Source organism: Oncorhynchus mykiss, chromosome 10 (genome assembly GCF_057628025.1).
Source record: "Oncorhynchus mykiss isolate SJ-2025 chromosome 10, ASM5762802v1, whole genome shotgun sequence".
Lineage (NCBI taxonomy): Eukaryota > Metazoa > Chordata > Actinopteri > Salmoniformes > Salmonidae > Oncorhynchus > Oncorhynchus mykiss.
In genome coordinates, this window is record NC_143031.1 from 88,161,890 (window position 1) to 88,184,911 (window position 23,022).

The window sequence follows — 23,022 nt, forward strand, 5'->3', positions numbered from 1 at the left end:
CTGGTGCAGTGTCATCCGGCTGTGTAGTGGAGGCCATGCTGGTCTCAGGTTCTGCTTGTGTTGTACCAAGCTGGTGGACATGTTTTCTAGATGCAGAGGACACAATGACTCTCTGCCGGTTGAGGGTGTCAATGTACCTCTCTTTTTGTTCGAGCTCCTTTCTAGTTGTGCTCAGATGGTCTCTGAGGTCATCATTTGTCTGACTCAGCTTGTCCATTCTGCTTTCTAATTTAGCTATGGATGCTCTGCTCTCCTCCCTGAACTGTTTCATCTCTTCTTTGAGTTTCTGGACAGTGTCCTCCTCTTGAAGCTTCTTCTCTCTGAGTTCTATGACCTCTGCTTCGACTAGAGAGAGGGTGTTGTGGAAACGTTGCATAGCAGGTGTTCTTATTGAAATTGTCATGTCCTTGACTCTGTCTGCTGCAGGTGAGGTAGGTAAAGGGACGTTGAGGGCTTCCTGCTGGGTCACAGAGACCATTGGGGTCTGCTTTTCTCCATCTCCCTCCTTGACTTTTTCCTCATTTTCTGAGATGATGTCGGCGTCTTCTTTTAGGGTAGCAAACCTATTCTCAAAAGCCTGGAGGCTTGAATCATTGCCTTGTATCAATACAGTTCCATTATTATATAAGTTTACTGTTTGATATGTGTTGCTCTGGTCAGCTTCTTCAAAAATGCTGATCTGACATCCTTGGCTGATGCCCCTCTTTTTTGAGAAAGGGAAATGGTTGCAAATAACCTTTTTCCATATGTTCCCTCGATTGGTATTAAAAATTAAATTTGCTCTTGTTTTGTAACTGGTAAGATCTGCAAACAGGCATTCATGGTTCTGTCCCATCAACAAACCTTTGAAACTTTTCTTAGCTTTCTCTGTTTGGATGTCTGGTGGGTAAACAATTTCCATAGCAACGCTGGTGATGTTGGCTACAATGTTGCAATAGAAGTGCTGTTTCTTGTATAATGCTCTCTTGTTTCTTCAGAGGACTGTTTCACTTTGTTGTCCTTTTTTCTTTTCCTTTTTCTTCTGTCCTTATTTTGTCCTTATTTTGTCTTCCTTTCTTCTGTTAACTAGATATTTTTTTTGTTATTCTTTGTAAGCTAGCTAGCTTCTTCCAGGAGAGTCCCTAGCAACTGCTTAGCAACATGTAAACAATTCAGCTAACAATTCAGCTAGCTAAGATAACTGTATAATTTTATGAAAAATAGTTACTTTTTCAAAATCCTGTCTTTTTGGTTTGTTGCTTGTATTGTCTTCTATTGAGTCTATTGAGTCTTGCAGTTTTCTTTTGATTTTTTCGATGTACTTCACTCTAAAAAACCATTTAAATCTCAATATATACAGGAGCTCATTTTTCAGCAGCTGCTCAATTTTCAGATTGTACCTTTGAGCACCGGTACTGAGTATCTACTACTCTCTCTCTCTACTACTCTCTCTCTCTATTACTCTCTCTCTACTACTCTCTCTCTCTCTACTACTCTCTCTCTCTACTCTCTCTCTCTCTACTACTCTCTCTCTCTCTATTACTCTCTCTCTCTACTACTCTCTCTCTCTACTACTCTCTCTATAACTCTCTCTCTCTATTACTCTCTCTCTCTCTACTACTCTCTCTCTCTCTACTACTCTCTCTCTACTACTCTCTCTCTCTCTACTACTCTCTCTCTCTATTACTCTCTCTCTCTCTACTACTCTCTCTCTATTACTCTCTCTCTCTATTACTCTCTCTCTCTATTACTCTCTCTCTCTATTACTCTCTCTCTCTCTACTACTCTCTCTCTACTACTCTCTCTCTCTACTCTCTCTCTCTCTACTACTCTCTCTCTCTCTATTACTCTCTCTCTCTACTCTCTCTCTCTCTACTACTCTCTCTCTCTCTATTACTCTCTCTCTCTACTACTCTCTCTACTACTCTCTCTCTCTACTACTCTCTCTATAACTCTCTCTCTCTATTACTCTCTCTCTCTATTACTCTCTCTCTCTATTACTCTCTCTCTCTATTACTCTCTCTCTCTACTACTCTCTCTCTCTACTACTCTCTCTATTACTCTCTCTCTCTATTACTCTCTCTCTCTATTACTCTCTCTCTCTATTACTCTCTCTCTCTCTACTACTCTCTCTCTATTACTCTCTCTCTCTATTACTCTCTCTCTCTATTACTCTCTCTCTCTACTACTCTCTCTCTATTACTCTCTCTCTATTACTCTCTCTCTCTACTACTCTCTCTACTACTCTCTCTCTCTCTACTACTCTCTCTCTATTACTCTCTCTCTCTCTACTACACTCTCTCTCTATTACTCTCTCTCTCTATTACTCTCTCTCTCTATTACTCTCTCTCTCTATTACTCTCTCTCTCTATTACTCTCTCTCTCTACTACTCTCTCTCTACTACTCTCTCTCTCTACTCTCTCTCTCTCTACTACTCTCTCTCTCTCTATTACTCTCTCTCTCTACTCTCTCTCTCTCTACTACTCTCTCTCTCTCTATTACTCTCTCTCTCTACTACTCTCTCTCTCTACTACTCTCTCTATTACTCTCTCTCTCTCTACTACTCTCTCTCTCTCTACTACTCTCTCTATTACTCTCTCTCTCTATTACTCTCTCTCTCTCTACTACTCTCTCTATTACTCTCTCTCTCTATTACTCTCTCTCTCTATTACTCTCTCTCTCTATTACTCTCTCTCTATTACTCTCTCTCTCTACTACTCTCTCTCTCTCTACTACTCTCTCTATTACTCTCTCTCTCTATTACTCTCTCTCTCTACTACTCTCTCTCTATTACTCTCTCTCTCTATTACTCTCTCTCTCTACTACTCTCTCTCTCTATTACTCTCTCTCTCTATTACTCTCTCTCTCTACTACTCTCTCTCTCTACTACTCTCTCTCTCTATTACTCTCTCTCTCTCTACTACTCTCTCTCTCTATTACTCTCTCTCTCTCTACTACTCTCTCTCTCTATTACTCTCTCTCTCTCTACTACTCTCTCTCTCTCTACTACTCTCTCTACTACTCTCTCTCTCTATTACTCTCTCTCTCTACTACTCTCTCTCTCTATTACTCTCTCTCTCTCTACTACTCTCTCTCTCTATTACTCTCTCTCTCTCTACTACTCTCTCTCTCTATTACTCTCTCTCTCTCTACTACTCTCTCTCTCTATTACTCTCTCTCTCTCTACTACTCTCTCTCTCTATTACTCTCTCTCTCTCTACTACTCTCTCTCTCTCTACTACTCTCTCTATTACTCTCTCTCTCTATTACTCTCTCTCTCTCTACTACTCTCTCTATTACTCTCTCTCTCTCTACTACTCTCTCTCTATTACTCTCTCTCTCTATTACTCTCTCTCTCTACTACTCTCTCTCTCTATTACTCTCTCTCTCTATTACTCTCTCTCTATTACTCTCTCTCTCTACTACTCTCTCTACTACTCTCTCTCTCTCTACTACTCTCTCTCTATTACTCTCTCTCTCTCTACTACACTCTCTCTCTATTACTCTCTCTCTCTATTACTCTCTCTCTCTATTACTCTCTCTCTCTATTACTCTCTCTCTCTATTACTCTCTCTCTCTACTACTCTCTCTCTACTACTCTCTCTCTCTACTCTCTCTCTCTCTACTACTCTCTCTCTCTCTATTACTCTCTCTCTCTACTCTCTCTCTCTCTACTACTCTCTCTCTCTCTATTACTCTCTCTCTCTACTACTCTCTCTCTCTACTACTCTCTCTATTACTCTCTCTCTCTCTACTACTCTCTCTCTCTCTACTACTCTCTCTATTACTCTCTCTCTCTATTACTCTCTCTCTCTATTACTCTCTCTCTCTATAACTCTCTCTCTCTATTACTCTCTCTCTCTACTACTCTCTCTCTCTACTACTCTCTCTCTCTCTACTACTCTCTCTCTATTACTCTCTCTCTCTACTACTCTCTCTATTACTCTCTCTCTCTATTACTCTCTCTCTCTATTACTCTCTCTCTCTATTACTCTCTCTCTCTATAACTCTCTCTCTCTATTACTCTCTCTCTCTACTACTCTCTCTCTCTACTACTCTCTCTCTCTCTACTACTCTCTCTCTATTACTCTCTCTCTCTACTACTCTCTCTATTACTCTCTCTCTCTATTACTCTCTCTCTCTATTACTCTCTCTCTCTATTACTCTCTCTCTCTACTACACTCTCTCTCTATTACTCTCTCTCTCTACTACTCTCTCTCTCTACTACTCTCTCTCTCTACTACTCTCTCTATAACTCTCTCTCTCTACTACTCTCTCTCTCTACTCTCTCTCTCTCTACTACTCTCTCTCTCTACTACTCTCTCTCTCTACTACTCTCTCTCTCTCTACTACTCTCTCTCTCTATTACTCTCTCTCTCTACTACACTCTCTCTCTATTACTCTCTCTCTCTACTACTCTCTCTCTCTACTCTCTCTCTCTCTACTACTCTCTCTCTCTACTACTCTCTCTCTCTCTACTACTCTCTCTCTACTACTCTCTCTCTCTCTACTACTCTCTCTCTCTACTCTCTCTCTCTCTACTACTCTCTCTCTCTCTACTACTCTCTCTCTACTACTCTCTCTCTCTACTACTCTCTCTCTCTACTCTCTCTCTCTCTACTACTCTCTCTCTACTACTCTCTCTCTCTCTACTACTCTCTCTCTCTACTCTCTCTCTCTCTACTACTCTCTCTCTCTCTATTACTCTCTCTCTCTACTACTCTCTCTCTCTACTACTCTCTCTCTCTACTCTCTCTCTCTCTACTACTCTCTCTCTACTACTCTCTCTCTCTCTACTACTCTCTCTCTCTACTCTCTCTCTCTCTACTACTCTCTCTCTCTCTCTACTCTCTCTCTCTCTACTCTCTCTCTCTCTCTATAACTCTCTCTCTCTATTACTCTCTCTCTCTATTACTCTCTCTCTCTATTACTCTCTCTCTCTACTACTCTCTCTCTCTACTACTCTCTCTCTCTACTCTCTCTCTCTCTACTACTCTCTCTCTCTACTCTCTCTCTCTCTACTACTCTCTCTCTCTCTATTACTCTCTCTCTCTACTACTCTCTCTCTCTATTACTCTCTCTCTATTACTCTCTCTCTCTATTACTCTCTCTCTCTACTACTCTCTCTCTCTACTACTCTCTCTCTCTCCTACTCTCTCTCTCTCTACTACTCTCTCTCTCTCTCTACTACTCTCTCTCTCTCTATTACTCTCTCTCTCTACTACTCTCTCTCTACTACTCTCTCTCTCTCTATAACTCTCTCTCTCTACTACTCTCTCTCTCTATTACTCTCTCTCTCTACTACTCTCTCTCTCTACTACTCTCTCTCTCTACTACTCTCTCTCTCTACTACTCTCTCTATAACTCTCTCTCTCTACTACTCTCTCTCTCTACTCTCTCTCTCTCTACTACTCTCTCTCTCTACTACTCTCTCTCTCTACTACTCTCTCTCTCTCTACTACTCTCTCTCTCTATTACTCTCTCTCTCTACTACACTCTCTCTCTATTACTCTCTCTCTCTACTACTCTCTCTCTCTACTCTCTCTCTCTCTACTACTCTCTCTCTCTACTACTCTCTCTCTCTCTACTACTCTCTCTCTACTACTCTCTCTCTCTCTACTACTCTCTCTCTCTACTCTCTCTCTCTCTACTACTCTCTCTCTCTCTACTACTCTCTCTCTACTACTCTCTCTCTCTACTACTCTCTCTCTCTACTCTCTCTCTCTCTACTACTCTCTCTCTACTACTCTCTCTCTCTCTACTACTCTCTCTCTCTACTCTCTCTCTCTCTACTACTCTCTCTCTCTACTACTCTCTCTCTCTCTACTACTCTCTCTCTACTACTCTCTCTCTCTACTACTCTCTCTCTCTACTCTCTCTCTCTCTACTACTCTCTCTATTACTCTCTCTCTCTCTACTATCTCTCTCTCTACTACCTCTCTCTCTCTACTACTCTCTCTCTACTACTCTCTCTATCTACTCTCTCTCTCTACTACTCTCTCTCTACTACTCTCTCTCTCTACTCTCTCTCTACTACTCTCTCTCTCTACTAATCTCTCTCTACTACTCTCTCTCTCTCTACTACTCTCTCTCTCTACTACTCTCTCTCTACTACTCTCTCTATCTACTCTCTCTCTCTACTACTCTCTCTCTACTACTCTCTCTCTCTACTACTCTCTCTCTCTACTACTCTCTCTCTACTACTCTCTCTCTCTACTACTCTCTCTCTCTACTACTCTCTCTCTACTACTCTCTCTATCTACTCTCTCTCTCTACTACTCTCTCTCTACTACTCTCTCTCTCTACTCTCTCTCTACTACTCTCTCTCTCTACTACTCTCTCTCTATTACTCTCTCTCTCTACTACTCTCTCTCTCTCTACTAATCTCTCTCTACTACTCTCTCTATCTACTCTCTCTCTCTACTACTCTCTCTCTATTACTCTCTCTCTCTACTACTCTCTCTCTCTCTACTACTCTCTCTACTACTCTCTCTCTCTCTCTATTACTCTCTCTCTCTACTACTCTCTCTCTACTCTCTCTCTCTACTACTCTCTCTCTCTCTACTACTCTCTCTATCTACTCTCTCTCTACTCTCTCTCTCTCTACTACTCTCTCTCTACTACTCTCTCTCTCTACTACTCTCTCTCTACTACTCTCTCTCTACTCTCTCTCTCTCTCTACTACTCTCTCTCTCTACTCTCTCTCTACTACTCTCTCTCTCTACTAATCTCTCTCTACTACTCTCTCTATCTACTCTCTCTCTCTACTACTCTCTCTCTCTACTCTCTCTCTCTCTACTACTCTCTCTCTCTACTACTCTCTCTCTACTACTCTCTCTATCTACTCTCTATCTCTCTACTACTCTCTCTCTCTCTACTACTCTCTCTGTCTACTCTCTCTCTCTACTACTACTCTCTCTCTCTACTCTCTCTCTCTACTCTCTCTCTCTCTACTACTCTCTCTCTCTACTCTCTCTACTACTCTCTCTCTCTCTCCCAAGGTTGATGCACTGAGCTTTACCCTCTCTACTACTCTCTCTCTCTACTACTCTCTCTCTCTCTACTACTCTCTCTCTACTACTCTCTCTCTCTACTCTCTCTCTCTCTACCACTCTCTCTCTCTACTACTCTCTCTCTACTACTCTCTCTCTCTCTCTACTCTCTCTCTCTACTACTCTCTCTCTATTACTCTCTCTCTACTACTCTCTCTCTCTACTACTCTCTCTCTCTACTACTCTCTCTCTACTACTCTCTCTCTCTCTCTCTACTCTCTCTCTCTCTACTACTCTCTCTCTACTACTCTCTCTCTACTACTCTCTCTCTCTACTATTACTCCCTCTCTCTCTATTACTCTCTCTCCCTGTCTCTCCCTGTCTCTCAATTCAATTCAATTAAATTTGCTTTATTTGCGTGATGCGACAATGTACATATTGTAGCAACAATAACCAAGTCTCTCTCTCTCTCATTCTCTCTCTTCTCTTCTCTGCTCTTCTCTTCTCTTGTCTTCTCTTGTCTCTGTAATCTCTCACCAGGTGAACAATGAGAGAGACAGTGAAGGAGAGGTCAAGAGAGAGAGACAGAGAGAGAGAGAGAGAGAGAGAGAGAGAGAGACAGAGAGAGAGACAGAGAGAGAGAGACAGAGACAGAGAGAGACAGAGAGAGAGAGAGAGAGAGAGAGCGAGAGAGAGACAGAGAGAGAGAAAGAGAGACAGAGAGAGACAGAGAGAGACAGAGAGAGACAGAGAGAGAGAGAGAGAGAGAGAGAAAGATACTAACTCAGAGATGTTAAATATATCTTCCTTGTCAAACGCCTGCTGTCGCTATGGGCCCCTAACAACGACCCCCTGGCCAATCAGGGAGTAGATGTGACTCTGGTACCTAGCAGCCAAAGTGCAGTGCGTGCGTGCGCGCGTGCGTGTGTGTGTGTGTGTGTGTGAGTGTGTGTGTGTGTATTAATGTGTGTGTGTGTGTGTATTAAGTGATGCGGGGGTCAGCTGTTTGTTCACCCGCTCGCAATTGCTAATAACTCAAACGGCCAACTGTGATAAAATGAGAATCTGAGACCCTAACCTGCTAATATCGAAAATACACTGTGAATCTGAGACCCTAACCTGCTAATATAGAAAACACACTGTGAATCTGAGACCCTGACCTGCTAATATAGAAAACACACTGTGAATCTGAGACCCTAACCTGCTAATATAGAAAACACACTGTGAATCTGAGACCCTAACCTGCTAATATAGAAAACACACTGTGAATCTGAGACCCTAACCTGCTAATATAGAAAACACACTGTGAATCTGAGACCCTAACCTGCTAATATAGAAAACACACTGTGAATCTGAGACCCTGACCTGCTAATATAGAAAACACACTGTGAATCTGAGACCCTGACCTGCTAATATAGAAAACACACTGTGAATCTGAGACCCTAACCTGCTAATATAGAAAATACACTGTGAATCTGAGACCCTAACCTGTTAATATAGAAAACACATTGTGAATCTGAGACCCTAACCTGTTAATATAGAAAACACACTGTGAATCTGAGACCCTGACCTGCTAATATAGAAAACACACTGTGAATCTGAGACCAGACCCTAACCTGCTAATATAGAAAACACACTGTGAATCTGAGACCCTAACCTGCTAATATAGAAAACACACTGTGAATCTGAGACCCTGACCTGCTAATATAGAATACACACTGTGAATCTGAGACCCTGACCTGCTAATATAGAATACACACTGTGAATCTGAGACCCTAACCTGCTAATATAGAAAACACACTGTGAATCTGAGACCCTAACCTGCTAATATAGAAAACACACTGTGAATCTGAGACCCTAACCTGCTAATATAGAATACACACTGTGAATCTGAGACCAGACCCTAACCTGCTAATATAGAAAACACACTGTGAATCTGAGACCCTGACCTGCTAATATAGAAAACACACTGTGAATCTGAGACCCTAACCTGCTAATATAGAAAACACACTGTGAATCTGAGACCCTAACCTGTTAATATAGAAAACACACTGTGAATCAGAGACCCTAACCTGCTAATATAGAAAACACACTGTGAATCTGAGACCCTAACCTGCTAATATAGAAAACACACTGTGAATCTGAGACCCTAACCTGTTAATATAGAAAACACACTGTGAATCAGAGACCCTAACCTGCTAATATAGAAAACACACTGTGAATCTGAGACCCTAACCTGCTAATATAGAAAACACACTGTGAATCTGAGACCCTAACCTGTTAATATAGAAAACACACTGTGAATCTGAGACCCTAACCTGCTAATATAGAAAACACACTGTGAATCTGAGACCCTAACCTGTTAATATAGAAAACACACTGTGAATCTGAGACCCTAACCTGTTAATATAGAAAACACACTGTGAATCTGAGACCAGACCCTAATGTTCTCTCTATTCAAGCAGTGGATATAACTAGGAGTCAACCTGTGCATCACTAGTGTGTGTGTGTGTGTGTGTGTGTGTGTGTGTTTGTGCATATTTGTGTGTGTGTGTACCTGTCTTCTGTGGTCCGATGACGAGAGCCTTGGGCAGCCTATCACAGGTCTTCTCCTTGGACCAGATGTCTCTGTGCCTCTTGTCATCACACGGGTTCTACAGAGAGAGAGACACACACACACACACACACACACACACACACACACACACACACACACACACACACACACACACACACACACACACACACACACACACACACACACACACACACACACACTCTGTGTTTCTGGGCCAGTTGTAGAGGAGGTCAGGGGTCAGGGGTTAGAGGTTACCTGCCAGAGAGGCTGTCTCTGCTGCGGGAACAGGGTGAAGTATCTCTGGGCCAGCTGCAGAGGAGGTAGAGTGTCTAGCTGGAGGTGTGTCCAGGTAGAGAGGAAGTCAGCCAGGTGGAGGAATGTGTACAGACCCAGACGGTCATTGCCGTAGTTTGACAGGTGGGTCATAAACACACTGATCTGGAAGGGGGGAGGACACACAGGAAGAAGGAAGTTGACTCCACTGTTGAATTCAACAACTATTTCCTCATCATCTGAATATAGAAGTCCTAGTTCACCCTGTGATGTTTCATCTGAATATAGAAGTCCTAGTTCACCCTGTGATGTTCCCTTCCTTCTGAAGTCTACTCTACTCCCCACTCATCATCTGAATATAGAAGTCCTAGTTCACCCTGTGATGTTCCCTTCCTCCTGAAGTCTACTCTACTCCCCACTCATCATCTGAATATAGAAGTCCTAGTTCACCCTGTGATGTTCCCTTCCTCCTGAAGTCTACTCTACTCCCCACTCATCATCTGAATATAGAAGTCCTAGTTCACCCTGTGATGTTCCCTTCCTCCTGAAGTCTACTCTACTCCCCACTCATCATCTGAATATAGAAGTCCTAGTTCACCCCGTGATGGTCCCTTCCTCCTGAAGTCTACTCTACTCCACACTCATCATCTGAATATAGAAGTCCTAGTTCACCCTGTCATGTTCCATCTGAATATAGAAGTCCTAGTTCACCCTGTGATGTTCCATCTGAATATAGAAGTCCTAGTTCACCCTGTGATGTTTCATCTGAATATAGAAGTCCTAGTTCACCCTGTGATGGTCCCTTCCTCCTGAAGTCTACTCTACTCCCCACTCATCATCTGAATATAGAAGTCCTAGTTCACCCTGTGATGTTCCCCTCCTCCTGAAGTCTCCTCTACTCCCCACTCATCATCTGAATATAGAAGTCCTAGTTCACCCTGTGATGTTTCATCTGAATATAGAAGTCCTAGTTCACCCTGTGATGTTCCCTTCCTCCTGAAGTCTACTCTACTCCCCACTCATCATCTGAATATAGAAGTCCTAGTTCACCCTGTGATGTTCCCTTCCTCCTGAAGTCTACTCTACTCCCCACTCATCATCTGAATATAGAAGTCCTAGTTCACCCTGTCATGTTTCATCTGAATATAGAAGTCCTAGTTCACCCTGTGATGGTCCCTTCCTCCTGAAGTCTACTCTACTCCCCACTCATCATCTGAATATAGAAGTCCTAGTTCACCCCGTGATGGTCCCTTCCTCCTGAAGTCTACTCTACTCCCCACTCATCATCTGAATATAGAAGTCCTAGTTCACCCTGTCATGTTCCATCTGAATATAGAAGTCCTAGTTCACCCCGTGATGTTCCCTTCCTCCTGAAGTCCACTCTACTCCCCACTCATCATCTGAATATAGAAGTCCTAGTTCACCCTGTGATGGTCCCTTCCTCCTGAAGTCTACTCTACTCCCCACTCATCATCTGAATATAGAAGTCCTAGTTCACCCTGTGATGGTCCCTTCCTCCTGAAGTCTACTCTACTCCCCACTCATCATCTGAATATAGAAGTCCTAGTTCACCCTGTCATGTTTCATCTGAATATAGAAGTCCTAGTTCACCCTGTGATGGTCCCTTCCTCCTGAAGTCTACTCTACTCCCCACTCATCATCTGAATATAGAAGTCCTAGTTCACCCTGTCATGTTTCATCTGAATATAGAAGTCCTAGTTCACCCTGTGATGGTCCCTTGCTCCTGAAGTCTACTCTACTCCCCACTCATCATCTGAATATAGAAGTCCTAGTTCACCCTGTGATGGTCCCTTCCTCCTGAAGTCTACTCTACTCCCCACTCATCATCTGAATATAGACGTCCTAGTTCACCCTGTCATGTTTCATCTGAATATAGAAGTCCTAGTTCACCCTGTGATGGTCCCTTCCTCCTGAAGTCTACTCTACTCCCCACTCATCATCTGAATATAGAAGTCCTAGTTCACCCTGTCATGTTTCATCTGAATATAGAAGTCCTAGTTCACCCCGTGATGTTCCCTTCCTCCTGAAGTCTACTCTACTCCCCACTCATCATCTGAATATAGAAGTCCTAGTTCACCCTGTGATGTTCCCTTCCTCCTGAAGTCTACTCTACTCCCCACTCATCATCTGAATATAGAAGTCCTAGTTCACCCTGTGATGGTCCCTTCCTCCTGAAGTCTTCTCTACTCCCCACTCATCATCTGATTATAGAAGTCCTAGTTCACCCTGTGATGTTCCCTTCCTCCTGAAGTCTACTCTACTCCCCACTCATCATCTGAATATAGAAGTCCTAGTTCACCCTCTGATGGTCCCTTCCTCCTGAAGTCTACTCTACTCCCCACTCATCATCTGAATATAGAAGTCCTAGTTCACCCTGTGATGGTCCCTTCCTCCTGAAGTCTACTCTACTCCCCACTCATCATCTGAATATAGAAGTCCTAGTTCACCCCGTGATGGTCCCTTCCTCCTGAAGTCTACTCTACTCCCCACTCATCATCTGAATATAGAAGTCCTAGTTCACCCTGTGATGGTCCCTTCCTCCTGAAGTCTACTCTACTCCCCACTCATCATCTGAATATAGAAGTCCTAGTTCACCCTGTGATGTTCCCTTCCTCCTGAAGTCTACTCTACTCCCCACTCATCATCTGAATATAGAAGTCCTAGTTCACCCTGTGATGTTCCCTTCCTCCTGAAGTCTACTCTACTCCCCACTCATCATCTGAATATAGAAGTCCTAGTTCACCCTGTCATGTTCCATCTGAATATAGAAGTCCTAGTTCACCCTGTCATGTTCCATCTGAATATAGAAGTCCTAGTTCACCCTGTCATGTTCCATCTGAATATAGAAGTCCTAGTTCACCCCGTGATGTTCCCTTCCTCCTGAAGTCTTCTCTACTCCCCACTCATCATCTGAATATAGAAGTCCTAGTTCACCCTGTCATGTTCCATCTGAATATAGAAGTCCTAGTTCACCCCGTGATGTTCCCTTCCTCCTGAAGTCCACTCTACTCCCCACTCATCATCTGAATATAGAAGTCCTAGTTCACCCCGTGATGTTCCCTTCCTCCTGAAGTCCACTCTACTCCCCACTCATCATCTGAATATAGAAGTCCTAGTTCACCCTGTGATGTTCCCTTCCTCCTGAAGTCTACTCTACTCCCCACTCATCATCTGAATATAGAAGTCCTAGTTCATCCTGTGATGTTCCCTTCCTCCTGAAGTCTACTCTACTCCCCACTCATCATCTGAATATAGAAGTCCTAGTTCACCCTGTGATGGTCCCTTCCTCCTGAAGTCTACTCTACTCCCCACTCATCATCTGAATATAGAAGTCCTAGTTCACCCTGTGATGTTCCCTTCCTCCTGAAGTCTACTCTACTCCCCACTCATCATCTGAATATAGAAGTCCTAGTTCACCCTGTGATGGTCCCTTCCTCCTGAAGTCTACTCTACTCCCCACTCATCATCTGAATATAGAAGTCCTAGTTCACCCCGTGATGGTCCCTTCCTCCTGAAGTCTACTCTACTCCCCACTCATCATCTGAATATAGAAGTCCTAGTTCACCCTGTGATGGTCCCTTCCTCCTGAAGTCTACTCTACTCCCCACTCATCATCTGAATATAGAAGTCCTAGTTCACCCCGTGATGTTCCATCTGAATATAGAAGTCCTAGTTCACCCTGTGATGTTCCCTTCCTCCTGAAGTCTACTCTACTCTCCACTCATCACCTGAATATAGAAGTCCTAGTTCACCCTGTCATGTTTCCTTCCTCCTGAAGTCTACTCTACTCCCCACTCATCATCTGAATATAGAAGTCCTAGTTCACCCCGTGATGTTCCATCTGAATATAGAAGTCCTAGTTCACCCTGTGATGTTCCATCTGAATATAGAAGTCCTAGTTCACCCTGTCATGTTTCATCTGAATATAGAAGTCCTAGTTCACCCTGTGATGTTTCATCTGAATATAGAAGTCCTAGTTCACCCCGTGATGGTCCCTTCCTCCTGAAGTCTACTCTACTCCCCACTCATCATCTGAATATAGAAGTCCTAGTTCACCCTGTCATGTTTCATCTGAATATAGAAGTCCTAGTTCACCCTGTGATGTTTCATCTGAATATAGAAGTCCTAGTTCACCCTGTGATGTTTCATCTGAATATAGAAGTCCTAGTTCACCCTGTGATGTTTCATCTGAATATAGAAGTCCTAGTTCACCCTGTGATGTTTCATCTGAATATAGAAGTCCTAGTTCACCCTGTCATGTTCCATCTGAATATAGAAGTCCTAGTTCACCCTGTGATGTTTCATCTGAATATAGAAGTCCTAGTTCACCCTGTGATGTTTCATCTGAATATAGAAGTCCTAGTTCACCCTGTCATGTTCCATCTGAATATAGAAGTCCTAGTTCACCCTGTGATGTTTCATCTGAATATAGAAGTCCTAGTTCACCCTGTGATGTTCCATCTGAATATAGAAGTCCTAGTTCACCCTGTGATGTTTCATCTGAATATAGAAGTCCTAGTTCACCCTGTCATGTTCCATCTGAATATAGAAGTCCTAGTTCATCCCGTGATGTTTCATCTGAATATAGAAGTCCTAGTTCACCCTGTCATGTTTCATCTGAATATAGAAGTCCTAGTTCACCCTGTGATGTTCCCTTCCTCCTGAAGTCTACCCTACTCCCCACTCATCATCTGAATATAGAAGTCCTAGTTCACGCTGTCATGTTCCATCTGAATATAGAAGTCCTAGTTCACCCTGTGATGGTCCCTTCCTCCTGAAGTCTACTCTACTCCCCACTCATCATCTGAATATAGAAGTCCTAGTTCACCCTGTGATGGTCCCTTCCTCCTGAAGTCTACTCTACTCCCCACTCATCATCTGAATATAGAAGTCCTAGTTCACCCCGTGATGTTCCCTTCCTCCTGAAGTCTACTCGACTCCCCACTCATCACCTGAATAGAGAAGTCCTAGTTCACCCTGTCATGTTTCATCTGAATATAGAAGTCCTAGTTCACCCTGTGATGTTCCATCTGAATATAGAAGTCCTAGTTCACCCTGTCATGTTTCATCTGAATATAGAAGTCCTAGTTCACCCTGTGATGTTTCATCTGAATATAGAAGTCCTAGTTCACCCCGTGATGGTCCCTTCCTCCTGAAGTCTACTCTACTCCCCAATCATCATCTGAATATAGAAGTCCTACTTCACCCTGTCATGTTTCATCTGAATATAGAAGTCCTAGTTCACCCTGTGATGTTTCATCTGAATATAGAAGTCCTAGTTCACCCTGTGATGTTTCATCTGAATATAGAAGTCCTAGTTCACCCTGTGATGTTCCATCTGAATATAGAAGTCCTAGTTCACCCTGTGATGTTTCATCTGAATATAGAAGTCCTAGTTCACCCTGTGATGTTTCATCTGAATATAGAAGTCCTAGTTCACCCTGTGATGTTTCATCTGAATATAGAAGTCCTAGTTCACCCTGTCATGTTCCATCTGAATATAGAAGTCCTAGTTCACCCTGTGATGTTTCATCTGAATATAGAAGTCCTAGTTCACCCTGTGATGTTTCATCTGAATATAGAAGTCCTAGTTCACCCTGTGATGTTTCATCTGAATATAGAAGTCCTAGTTCACCCTGTCATGTTTCATCTGAATATAGAAGTCCTAGTTCACCCTGTGATGTTTCATCTGAATATAGAAGTCCTAGTTCACCCCGTGATGGTCCCTTCCTCCTGAAGTCTACTCTACTCCCCACTCATCATCTGAATATAGAAGTCCTAGTTCACCCTGTCATGTTTCATCTGAATATAGAAGTCCTAGTTCACCCTGTGATGTTTCATCTGAATATAGAAGTCCTAGTTCACCCTGTGATGTTTCATCTGAATATAGAAGTCCTAGTTCACCCTGTGATGTTTCATCTGAATATAGAAGTCCTAGTTCACCCTGTGATGTTTCATCTGAATATAGAAGTCCTAGTTCACCCTGTCATGTTCCATCTGAATATAGAAGTCCTAGTTCACCCTGTGATGTTTCATCTGAATATAGAAGTCCTAGTTCACCCTGTGATGTTTCATCTGAATATAGAAGTCCTAGTTCACCCTGTCATGTTCCATCTGAATATAGAAGTCCTAGTTCACCCTGTGATGTTTCATCTGAATATAGAAGTCCTAGTTCACCCTGTGATGTTCCATCTGAATATAGAAGTCCTAGTTCACCCTGTGATGTTCCCTTCCTCCTGAAGTCTACCCTACTCCCCACTCATCATCTGAATATAGAAGTCCTAGTTCACGCTGTCATGTTCCATCTGAATATAGAAGTCCTAGTTCACCCTGTGATGGTCCCTTCCTCCTGAAGTCTACTCTACTCCCCACTCATCATCTGAATATAGAAGTCCTAGTTCACCCTGTGATGGTCCCTTCCTCCTGAAGTCTACTCTACTCCCCACTCATCATCTGAATATAGAAGTCCTAGTTCACCCCGTGATGTTCCCTTCCTCCTGAAGTCTACTCTACTCCCCACTCATCACCTGAATAGAGAAGTCCTAGTTCACCCTGTCATGTTTCATCTGAATATAGAAGTCCTAGTTCACCCTGTGATGTTCCATCTGAATATAGAAGTCCTAGTTCACCCTGTCATGTTTCATCTGAATATAGAAGTCCTAGTTCACCCTGTGATGTTTCATCTGAATATAGAAGTCCTAGTTCACCCCGTGATGGTCCCTTCCTCCTGAAGTCTACTCTACTCCCCAATCATCATCTGAATATAGAAGTCCTACTTCACCCTGTCATGTTTCATCTGAATATAGAAGTCCTAGTTCACCCTGTGATGTTTCATCTGAATATAGAAGTCCTAGTTCACCCTGTGATGTTTCATCTGAATATAGAAGTCCTAGTTCACCCTGTGATGTTCCATCTGAATATAGAAGTCCTAGTTCACCCTGTGATGTTTCATCTGAATATAGAAGTCCTAGTTCACCCTGTGATGTTTCATCTGAATATAGAAGTCCTAGTTCACCCTGTGATGTTTCATCTGAATATAGAAGTCCTAGTTCACCCTGTCATGTTCCATCTGAATATAGAAGTCCTAGTTCACCCTGTGATGTTTCATCTGAATATAGAAGTCCTAGTTCACCCTGTGATGTTTCATCTGAATATAGAAGTCCTAGTTCACCCTGTCATGTTCCATCTGAATATAGAAGTCCTAGTTCACCCTGTGATGTTTCATCTGAATATAGAAGTCCTAGTTCACCCTGTCATGTTCCATCTGAATATAGAAGTCCTAGTTCACCCCGTGATGTTTCATCTGAATATAGAAGTCCTAGTTCACCCTGTCATGTTTCATCTGAATATAGAAGTCCTAGTTCACCCTGTGATGTTCCCTTCCTCCTGAAGTCTACCCTACTCCCCACTCATCATCTGAATATAGAAGTCCTAGTTCACGCTGTCATGTTCCTGTTAAAGAGCGTGAATGAGGACCCAAAAGCGAATTAACAAAACAGAGTTACTTTAATGACGAAAACAAAACGTAGGCTCAGACGGACAGGCAGATTCCGACAGGACAGGACAAGGTTGCAGCAAACATGACGATAGTCTGGTTCAGGCATGAAACACAAACAAACAAACAAGAATCCGACAAGGACAGGAGCAGAAACAGAGAGAGATATAGGGACCTAATCAGAGGGAAAAAGGGAACAGGTGGGGAACGGGGTGAATGGGTAATTAGGAGGAGACAAGGCACAGCTGGGGAAAAGAGGGGGAGAAAAGGTAACATAACAACGACCAGCAGAGGGAGACAGGGTGAAGGGAAAGGACAGAGACAAGACAACATGACAGTACATGACAGTACCCCCCCACTCACCGAGCGCCTCCTGGCGCACTCGAGGAGGAAGCCTGGCGGCAACGGAGGAAATCATCGATCAGCGCACGGTCCAGCACGTCCCGAGAGGGAACCCAACTCCTCTCCTCAGGACCGTACCCCTCCCAATCTACTAGGTACTGATGACCACGGCCCCGAGGACGCATGTCCAAAATCCTACGGACCCTGTAGATGGGTGCGCCCTCGACAAGGATGGGGGGGGGGGGGGAAGACGAGCGGGGGCGCGAAGAACGGGCTTGACACAGGAGACATGGAAGACCGGGTGGACGCGACGAAGATATCGCGGCAGAAGAAGTCGCACTGCGACAGGGTTAATGATTTGAGAAATACGGAACGGACCAATGAACCGCGGGGTCAACTTGCGAGAAGCGGTCTTAAGGGGAAGGTTCTGAGTGGAGAGCCAAACTCTCTGACCGCGACAATATCTAGGACTCTTAGTTCTACGCTTATTAGCAGCTCTCACAGTCTGCGCCCTATAACGGCAAAGTGCAGACCTGACCCTCTTCCAGGTGCGCTCGCAACGTTGGACAAAAGCCTGAGCGGAGGGGACGCTGGACTCGGCGAACTGAGATGAGAACAGCGGAGGCTGGTACCCGAGGCTACTCTGAAAAGGAGATAGCCCTGTCGCAGACGAAGGAAGCGAGTTGTGGGCGTATTCTGCCCAGGGGAGCTGTTCTGACCAGGACGCAGGGTTGCGAAAAGAAAGACTGCGTAAGATGCGACCAATAGTCTGATTGGCCCGTTCTGCTTGACCGTTAGACTGGGGGTGAAAGCCGGAAGAGAGACTGACGGAAGCCCCAATCAAACGGCAAAACTCCCTCCAAAATTGAGACGTGAATTGCGGACCTCTGTCCGAAACGACGTCTGACGGAAGGCCATGAATTCTGAAAACATTCTCGATGATGATTTGTGCCGTCTCTTTAGCAGAAGGAAGCTTAGCAAGGGGAATAAAATGAGCCGCCTTAGAAAACCTGTCGACAACCGTAAGAATAACAGTCTTCCCCGCTGACGAAGGCAGTCCGGTGACAAAATCTAAGGCGATGTGAGACCACGGTCGAGAGGGAATGGGAAGCGGCCTGAGACGGCCGGCAGGAGGGGAGTTACCGGACTTAGTCTGCGCGCAGACCGAACAAGCAGCCACGAAACGACGCGTGTCATGCTCCCGGGTGGGCCACCAAAAACGCTGGCGAATGGAAGCAAGCGTACCCCGAACGCCAGGGTGGCCGGCTAACTTGGCAGAGTGAGCCCACTGAAGAACGGCCAGACGAGTAGGAACGGGAACGAAAAGAAGGTTCCTAGGACAAGCGCGCGGCGACGGAGTGTGAGTGAGCGCTTGCTTTACCTGCCTCTCAATTCCCCAGACAGTCAACCCGACAACACGCCCCTCAGGGAGAATCCCCTCGGGGTCAGTGGAGGCTACTGAAGAACTGAAGAGACAAGATAAAGCATCAGGCTTGGTGTTCTTAGAGCCCGGACGATAAGAAATCACGAACTCGAAACGAGCGAAAAACAGCGCCCAACGCGCCTGACGCGCATTAAGTCGTTTGGCAGAACGGATGTACTCAAGGTTCCTATGGTCAGTCCAAACGACAAAAGGAACGGTCGCCCCCTCCAACCACTGTCGCCATTCGCCTAGGGCTAACCGGATGGCGAGCAGTTCGCGGTTTCCCACATCATAGTTACGTTCCGACGGGGACAGGCGATGAGAAAAATACGCGCATGGGTGGACCTTGTCGTCAGAGAGGGAGCGCTGAGAAAGAATGGCTCCCACGCCCACCTCTGACGCGTCAACCTCGACAACGAACTGTCTAGAGACGTCAGGTGTAACAAGGATAGGAGCGGATGTAAAACGATTCTTGAGGAGATCAAAAGCTCCCTGGGCGGAAACGGACCACTTAAAGCACGTCTTGACAGAAGTAAGGGCTGTGAGAGGAGCTGCCACCTGACCGAAATTACGGATGAAACGACGATAGAAGTTCGCGAAGCCGAGAAAGCGCTGCAGCTCGACGCGTGACTTAGGAGCGGGCCAATCAATGACAGCTTGGACCTTAGCGGGATCCATCTTAATGCCTTCAGCGGAAATAACAGAACCGAGAAATGTGACGGAGGAGGCATGAAAAGTGCACTTCTCAGCCTTCACAAAAAGACAATTCTCTAAAAGGCGCTGGAGGACACGTCGAACGTGCTGAAGATGAATCTGGAGTGACGGTGAAAAAATCAGGATATCGTCAAGGTAAACGAAAACAAAGATGTTCAGCATGTCTCTCAGGACATCATTGACTAATGCCTGAAAGACAGCTGGAGCGTTAGCGAGGCCGAAAGGAAGAACCCGGTATTCAAAGTGCCCTAACGGAGTGTTAAACGCCGTCTTCCACTCGTCCCCCTCCCTGATGCGCACGAGATGGTAAGCGTTACGAAGGTCCAACTTAGTGAAAAACCTGGCTCCCTGCAGGATCTCGAAGGCTGAAGACATAAGAGGAAGCGGATAACGATTCTTAACTGTTATGTCATTCAGCCCTCGATAATCTATGCAGGGGCGCAGAGACCCGTCCTTCTTCTTGACAAAAAAAAACCCCGCTCCGGCGGGAGAGGAGGAGGGGACTATGGTACCGGCGTCAAGAGCTACAGACAAATAATCCTCGAGAGCCTTACGTTCGGGAGCCGACAGAGAGTATAGTCTACCCCGGGGGGGAGTGGTTCCCGGAAGGAGATCAATACTACAATCATACGACCGGTGTGGAGGAAGAGAGGTGGCCCTGGACCGACTGAACACCGTGCGCAGATCGTGATATTCCTCCGGCACCCCTGTCAAATCACCAGGCTCCTCCTGTGAAGAAGAGACAGAGGAAACAGGAGGGATAGCAGACATTAAACATTTCACATGACAAGAGACGTTCCAGGAGAGGATAGAATTACTAGACCAATTAATGGAAGGATTATGACAAACTAGCCAGGGATGGCCCAAAACAACAGGTGTAAAAGGTGAACGAAAAATCAAAAAAGAAATGGTTTCGCTATGATTACCAGAAACAGTGAGGGTTAAAGGTAGCGTCTCACGCTGAATCCTGGGGAGAGGACTACCATCCAGGGCGAACAAGGCCGTGGACTCCCTTAACTGTCTGAGAGGAATGTCATGTTCCCGAGCCCAGGTCTCGTCCATAAAACAGCCCTCCGCCCCAGAGTCTATTAAGGCACTGCAGGAAGCTGACGAACCGGTCCAGCGTAGATGGACCGACAAGGTAGTGCAGGATCTTGAAGGAGAGACAGGAGTAGTAGCGCTCACCAGTAGCCCTCCGCTTACTGATGAGCTCTGGCTTTTACTGGACATGAAGTGACAAAATGACCAGCAGAACCGCAATAGAGACAGAGGCGGTTGGTGATTCTCCGTTCCCTCTCCTTAGTCGAGATGCGGATACCTCCCAGCTGCATAGGCTCAGCTCCCGAGCCGGCAGAGGAAGATGGTAGTGATGCGGAGAGGGGGGCAACGGAGAACGCGAGCTCCTTTCCACGAGCTCGGTGACGAAGATCAACCCGTCGCTCAATGCGAATAGCGAGTTCAATCAAGGAATCCACGCTGGAAGGAACCTCCCGGGAGAGAATCTCATCCTTTACCTCTGCGCGGAGACCCTCCAGAAGACGAGCGAGCAAAGCCGGCTCGTTCCAGCCACTGGAGGCAGCAAGAGTGCGAAACTCAATAGAGTAGTCTGTTATGGATCGATTGCCTTGACATAGGGAAGACAGGGCCCTGGAAGCCTCCTCCCCAAAAACAGATCGATCAAAAACCCGTATCATCTCCTCCTTAAAGTCCTGATACTGGTTAGTACACTCAGCCCTTGCCTCCCAGATTGCCGTGCCCCACTCACGAGCCCGTCCAGTAAGGAGAGATATGACGTAGGCGACACGAGCAGTGCTCCTGGCGTAAGTGTTGGGCTGGAGAGAAAACACAATATCACACTGGGTGAGGAACGAGCGGCATTCAGTGGGCTCCCCAGAGTAACACGGCGGGTTATTGATTCTGGGCTCCGGAGATTCGAAAGCCCTGGAAGTGGCCGGTGGATCGAGGCGGAGATGGTGAACCTGTTCTGTGAGGTTGGAGACTTGGGTGGCCAGGGTCTCAACGGCATGTCGAGCAGCAGACAATTCCTGCTCGTGTCTGCCTAGCATCGCTCCCTGGATCTCGACGGCTGAGTGGAGAGGATCCGAAGTCGCTGGGTCCATTCTTGGTCGGATTCTTCTGTTAAAGAGCGTGAATGAGGACCCAAAAGCGAATTAACAAAACAGAGTTACTTTAATGACGAAAACAAAACGTAGGCTCAGACGGACAGGCAGATTCCGACAGGACAGGACAAGGTTGCAGCAAACATGACGATAGTCTGGTTCAGGCATGAAACACAAACAAACAAACAAGAATCCGACAAGGACAGGAGCAGAAACAGAGAGAGATATAGGGACCTAATCAGAGGGAAAAAGGGAACAGGTGGGGAACGGGGTGAATGGGTAATTAGGAGGAGACAAGGCACAGCTGGGGAAAAGAGGGGGAGAAAAGGTAACATAACAACGACCAGCAGAGGGAGACAGGGTGAAGGGAAAGGACAGAGACAAGACAACATGACAGTACATGACAGTTCCATCTGAATATAGAAGTCCTAGTTCACCCTGTGATGGTCCCTTCCTCCTGAAGTCTACTCTACTCCCCACTCATCATCTGAATATAGAAGTCCTAGTTCACCCTGTGATGGTCCCTTCCTCCTGAAGTCTACTCTACTCCCCACTCATCATCTGAATATAGAAGTCCTAGTTCACCCCGTGATGTTCCCTTCCTCCTGAAGTCTACTCTACTCCCCACTCATCACCTGAATAGAGAAGTCCTAGTTCACCCTGTCATGTTTCATCTGAATATAGAAGTCCTAGTTCACCCTGTGATGTTCCATCTGAATATAGAAGTCCTAGTTCACCCTGTCATGTTTCATCTGAATATAGAAGTCCTAGTTCACCCTGTGATGTTTCATCTGAATATAGAAGTCCTAGTTCACCCCGTGATGGTCCCTTCCTCCTGAAGTCTACTCTACTCCCCAATCATCATCTGAATATAGAAGTCCTACTTCACCCTGTCATGTTTCATCTGAATATAGAAGTCCTAGTTCACCCTGTGATGTTTCATCTGAATATAGAAGTCCTAGTTCACCCTGTGATGTTTCATCTTAATATAGAAGTCCTAGTTCACCCTGTGATGTTTCATCTGAATATAGAAGTCCTAGTTCACCCTGTGATGTTCCATCTGAATATAGAAGTCCTAGTTCAC

The 23,022-nt window shown here is 45.1% G+C and overlaps 1 protein-coding gene across 2 annotated transcripts in view; it reads right to left on the minus strand.

Moving 5' to 3' along the window:
• The window catches only part of ndst3 (N-deacetylase/N-sulfotransferase (heparan glucosaminyl) 3), a 117,680-nt gene that overhangs the window by 32,229 nt on the left and 62,429 nt on the right, over positions 1-23,022 (minus strand). For both annotated transcript variants that reach the window (XM_090188432.1, XM_090188433.1), the window contains exons 9-10: positions 9,806-9,988; positions 9,530-9,626 (exon numbers count right to left, since the gene is read on the minus strand). In XM_090188432.1, coding sequence (XP_090044558.1) covers positions 9,530-9,626; positions 9,806-9,988 — 280 coding nt within the window. The remainder of the gene's footprint in view (positions 1-9,529; positions 9,627-9,805; positions 9,989-23,022) is intronic.